At 33.2% G+C, this 6359-nt stretch overlaps 1 protein-coding gene across 1 annotated transcript in view; it reads left to right on the forward strand.

Moving 5' to 3' along the window:
• Positions 1 to 761: 761 nt before the first annotated feature.
• The window catches only part of LOC128222387 (uncharacterized PE-PGRS family protein PE_PGRS54-like), a 36504-nt gene continuing 30906 nt past the window's right edge, over positions 762 to 6359 (forward strand). Inside the window, exon 1 of the mRNA XM_052931360.1 lies at positions 762 to 833. Coding sequence (XP_052787320.1) covers positions 762 to 833 — 72 coding nt within the window. The remainder of the gene's footprint in view (positions 834 to 6359) is intronic.

Consider the following 6359-nt stretch of genomic DNA (forward strand, 5'->3'; position numbering starts at 1 on the left):
GTGATATTCTAAACAGGACTAATTCTGTGCTTTACGGTGATGAGAATTAAGACGGTAGTGTATTTTTGAGCACAGTTAGTGGAGTTACAAAGGTCAGTACAGCCATGGCAGAAAGCAGCAGTGAACCTACAAACCGGGACTTGTTGAATGTGTTGAATGCTGTGAGTGGTAGGCTTGAAACCGTAGAAAAAAGTTAGGGGCCATTGAATCCTTAGAAAAAAGAATGGCATCTTTTGAGGTCGACATAAAAAAGTTGTGGGTAGCGCTGGATGACCGAGTGAAGAAAGTTGACGCGAGAGTAATACGTCTCGAAGACAAGGTGGAGGGGGTCGATATGCACGCGGCTGTCCTGACAGAGCGGATGCAGAATCTGGAAAAGGAGAGAGATACTCTGCGTGACGACGTCTCATATCTGCAGTCTCAATCTATGAGAAACAACTTGGTTTTCACCGGGGTGCCCGAGGATAACACCGACGGGAACGAGCAAGCGGAAGCGACAGAGCGGAAGCTGCGTCGGCATCTCCAGGACGCCTTCAAGATCGCCCGTGAGGTAGCGGACAGTATTCGTTTTGAGAGGGTTCACCGGTCACCAGGTTCCCCAGTTGCGGGCAAGACCAGGAATATTATTGCAAAGTTTTCTTTTTTCAAAGACCGGGAAATGGTTCGTAAATCATGGAAACAGCTTGATGGGACCCAGTTTCGGGTTTTTTGAACAATTCCCCCCGGATGTCATTCAGAAGAGAAGGAAGCTGGTTCCCCAGATGAAAGAGGCGAGGCGGCTGGGTAAGAGGGCTTACCTAGCCTACGACACCCTCTACATCGACGGAACTGCTGTGAGGGCATAGGGGCACGACGGCGGTGAGGTGTCCATCCTGTCGTGGAACATCAATGGTTTAACTGATTGTAAAAAGAGCAATACTGATTTTACTGATTTGATTAGTTCATTTGATATTTGTTTTTTATATGAAACTTGGACAAATTAATCTAGTAACGTTAATTTAAGCGGTTATAGTTCGTTTAATTTCTACAGAAAATTTCAACACAAAAACGCCCGTAGAAATAGCGGTGGTATCGTTATTTACTTTAAAGACCATCTAGCAAACGCCATTCAAATTGTAAAAAACCATTATGATAGCATTATCTGGCTAAAACTAGATCGTAATTTCTTTAATACTGAAGAGGATGTATATATTTGTGCATCTTATATATGGGGCGAAGGTTCGCCAGTTTACAATACATTTAACGTAGATCTATTTGAAATTCTAGAAAATGACATCACATATTTTTCTGAATTTGGTAAAATATTTTTATCTGGTGATTTTAATAGCCGTGTAGGCAACAAATGCGATTTTATTACACATGATAATGTTAATACTTTTTTTGACGACCTAGACTATGTCCCTGATTATGCCTCTGTTAGGGCCTCTGTTGAAAATGTACATAATAGTCATGGGATTAAATTGCTAGATCTTTGTAAATCAACTTGTATTCGCATTTTAAACGGTAGAATTGGTGACAGTTGTAAACATACTTTTTATTCTCATAACGGATCTTCCGTAATTGATTACTTATTGACCCATGAATGTAACTTTTCATTGATATCCAACTTTACTATTGGCGATTTCAATGAATGGAGCGAGAAGAAGTCTTATAAAGATTTACTTCGTAAAAAGAAAAACTTTGCTTATCGTCAAAAAATGAAGGATATTGAGAATTTAAGAAAAAATAAACCTAGAGAATTTTGGAATTTTTTTAAATCAAAAAATAAAGTTAATAATTGTAATATCCCTTTGGAAGATTTTAAAACATTTTTTAAAAATTTTAGCAACAATACGTTTGATTGCAATAACGACGAGGCTGAACAGTTTTGTTCAAGTAATGATTTTGATGAAGATAACTCTACATTTCCAGAGTTAGACCAACCTATTTCTATTATTGAAGTACGTAACGCAATAAAGCATTTAAAACGAAATAAATCGGCTGGTAGCGACTGTATATTAAATGAGTACTTTATTGAATGCGCTGACATATAAACAAGCCACTTTTGTGATGTATTTAATAGCATTTTAGCGTCTGTTTTTTTTTCCAGAAAAGTGGACAGAAGGTGTCATCATTCCACTCCATATAAAAGGTTCTGTTAATGATGTCAATAATTATAGAGGAATTACACTTGTTAGTTGTTTTTCAAAAATATTTACAACAATTCTAAATAAGCGCATCGAGTCATTTTGTGAGGCTAATGCCACTATTTCGGATGCACAATTCGGATTTCGAAAAGGTTGCTCAACAGTTGACGCAATTTATATTTTAATGTCTATTGTGCAAAAATATATCAATGATAATAAAAGATTATATGTTATTTATGTCGACATGTTGAAGTGTTTTGATAGTATTTATCGCAATGCTCTGTGGCTTAAGTTGTATAACTCTGGTATAAAAGGTAAATTACTTAGAATAGTGAAAGATATGTATGAAAATGTTACATCTTGTGTGAAATCATGTACATCTTACTCTGAATACTTTAGTTATGCCGTTGGCCTGCGCCAGGGGGAGGTTATGTCCCCGATTCTTTTTTCCCTGTTTGTAGAGGACTTAGAACTATATATGCAAGATAGCATCACTTCCGGTTTAAGTATTGATGACATTGCTTTAATTATGTTGCTATTTGCTGACGATATGGCCATTTTAGGGAAATCGCCCGAGGAAGTCCAAAACCATTTAAACACTCTTTACTCGTATTGCAAAGCATGGGGGTTAAATGTAAATACATCAAAGACAAACATAATGGTTTTCCGTAAACGGGGTGGAATACGTCGTAATGAGCATTGGACATATAATGGCCATACTATCGATGTTGTTGATAACTTTAATTATTTAGGTACTGTGATAAACTACACTGGAAGTTTTACATTGAATCAAGAGCATTTGGTTGGAAAAGCTCTTAAGGCCATGAATACTTTATTATGTAAATGCAAAGAATACGACCTTAAACCTAAAATATTTTGTCAACTATTTGATTCTTTTGTTGGCTCAATATTGAATTATGCCTGTGAAATATGGGGTTTTAGTAAGTCAAAAGAAATAGAACGTATACATTTAAAATTTTGTAAGCGATTGTTACACGTTAAAATAAACACATGTAATGCTACAGTGTATGGAGAACTAGGTAGATACCCTTTATACATTAATCGATATGTAAGAATTATTAGATACTGGTTTAAGATTTGCAACAGTAATAACATTATAATAAAGTCCGTGTATAAACAGGCCATTGATGACTGTAATAAGGGTTATATAAACTGGGTTTCTAAGGTAAAAAAAAAACTGTTAAATGATTATGGTTTTGCATACGTATTTGATAACCCAAATATTGCGCATGTTAATGTATTTATAAACGAATTTAAATGTAGAATTATAGATACATTTAAACAAGAATGGTATGGTAATATTAGTAACAGTTCTGTTTTGAATATGTATAGAATTTTCAAAACTTCCTTTGATTATGAAATATATTTAGATTTAGTTCCAAAGAATTTACGTTTATACTTTGTTAGATGGAGAGTTTCTGCACACCTTTTAAGAATACAAACAGGACGTTATGCACGTTACAATATACCTCGTAACGAAAGATATTGTTTATGTTGTAATAGTAGGGACATAGAGGATGAATATCACCTCATATGTATTTGTCCATGCTATCGTCAGTTACGTGTAACTTATATAAAACGATGCTATTATGTTAATCCATCTGTGTTCAAATTCCATCAATTATTGGTATCATGTGATAAAAAGGAAGTTATGAATGTTTGTAAATATATTAAAAAATCATTTATTATACGCAACTCACTTATAAATAATTTAACTTGATATAGTAGTTATGAAACATTCTCTCACTGCCAAAGTTAACATAATAATTATTTGGTATCCAATTTACATAATGTTTTTGCTTATATTTTATTTTATTATATTTTTGTTGCCATGGCAATGTTTCTGTGTATATTTGTTACATTTATTGTTTTTTATTACAGGATTGTCCATTAGTGAAATTATAATGTGTATAATAAGCATAGCTACAAAATGCATAGATACATGAAAATACCTATTTATGGATGTACATTTTCTTCATATTTCGATAATAGAATAGATTTTGTACACTGACCCCCCTTGGACTTAAATCACCATAGCAACAAAAGTCTTAAACATTTTGAATAAATTTTTTTAAATATATTTGTAAAGTGTCTGCCAATGCTTAGGTTATTTGAGTACTTTTTAAGAGCGGCGTGTGTGATCCCTTTTACGTTTAATATTGAATTGCATCGTATTGTGGTTGTCATGGTAACATTTTGATTGCCATTTAAAACTTCAATCATAATTTTACAAGAATTTTGTCACCAGTTCAATAATATGTTATTTTGTGTAAGATATATAACTACAAATTATATAAAGACATAAAAAACATGTGTTGTTTCATTTCTTTATCTAAAAAAAATATGCCACTTTTTGACACTTTCATCGATAAATTGATCGACTCCTGTGCTTCTTTAAATCGTCATAACAACAAAAGTACTTAAGATTTTGACCTCAAATTTTCGCCAAATTGTTTCTAATGATGTACTCTATAAATAACTACCAAAAAGAGCAAATGTCATTTTTGCACCTTTGTACCCCTTTTTACAGGCATTGACATATATTATGTTTGTAAGTTTAGATACGTGACATGTTTATATGTATAACTATATGTATTACGACGATGTACACATGTATAAGTCGAATAAACTGTCTGTTCTGTTCTGTTATATTCTTACGGTGTGTTCCCACTTTCCCAACCGCTATTTTTTTCTTTTTCGTATAGAAATTGAGGTTGGGGTTGGGGAGATGTATTGTGTGTTGTAACAATAGAGTTGATAGGTGATAATTGGCGAAAAAATGCTATACTGTGCTGATAAAGTTGCGGGTCTAGTTTTGAGAAAGATGTTCTAAAATTTCATAAAATAGCACATATATGAATATAAATACAGGTAAGTTAACAAATTTTGAGACAATTTAATAATTATCAAGGGAGGGAACTCTTTCTCATCGCCGCATGTTTAATTGTCCGCCATTCTTTATTTTGGCGCCTTTCTCACTTGTTCTCTAGTTTAATCCGGTTCGGACGTGTGTTTTCTCCCTCCCTCCCAATTATTTTATTTCTTTTTGTCAATTTTATCTTTGCTTACATAGTTAGTGCTTTTTCCCCTCTATTATTTAAGGATGTTAACTATTATATTATGTTTTTCACTTTAATATGCTTTCTGGTGTGATGTATCCTTGCATGGAGGATTTATGGCTGCTTTTAACTTAAGCTTTATATCTATGTTAATTTCATTGCCAATCAAGCAGCCCATTATTTCGGCCAATTTAAATTTATATTTTACATTTGTCTTTCTTTTTCCTGAGCGCAATAATTATGAGGTGCGAAGTGATTATTGGTGATAATTTGTTAGTGTAAAAATTAGCGGTTGGGAAAGTGTAAAGAAACCAGTATTACGCAATGATCTTCCTGTTGTTATGCTATGAATGGCATTAAAATTGAAAAATGAGGTTTTGGAAAAGTGTTCATAAACACTTACAGGAGCTGAACATCAGATGAAACCATTGCAAGAAAAAAGAAAAAAAAATGTCAAAAACTTACATAAAATTGATATCGTTGTGGAAAACGCATTGCATCTTATTTACTGATGTATAAACTCGCTCAGAATACATGCATCTTTCGCAGCTGTGCTCCTTTTTCCAAATCGATAGTTACTAGGTTTGTCTACCACGTAAATCCTCATGAATTTAGAAAAAGCGTCGGTATATTTATCTGTAATCATACTATTATATCTTAAACGGGGAAACATAAACAGCAACATGATTGTTTTAATTTCAGTCGTGTAAAATGATGTTTAATCGACCTTTGTCTAGCTCAATATGGCAATTCTGGGTTTGTTTTGAGGAAGTACTGTATTTGCTAATTTTGGATCATCAGGGCCCAATATCTCGAAACTTCTTAAGTGCCTTATAACAGGATTAAGCTAAGCTCACTACTTTTGTTTTTCAATCAGTAGCGTAATAATTACTTCTTTAAGAGTTCTTATGCTTAAGATAGGACTTTAGGATAATCATAATAAATCATTTTAATTTACAAACTTTTATATTAAGTATATATTTTGGCTAATTGAAATAAGCTACTTTAGCCTGTTTAGCTTAAGAAGTTTCGAGAAATTGGGGCCTGGTTTTCAGCTTCTTTAGACAATAATTTCTTAAATATATGAACAAAAAGCATGTGCTAATATTCTGCTAAAATACAATTTTATAACCCCATATCCCTGTGTTTTCTT

This window comes from Mya arenaria, chromosome 16, assembly GCF_026914265.1.
Source record: "Mya arenaria isolate MELC-2E11 chromosome 16, ASM2691426v1".
In the NCBI taxonomy this organism is placed as follows: Eukaryota; Metazoa; Mollusca; class Bivalvia; order Myida; family Myidae; genus Mya; species Mya arenaria.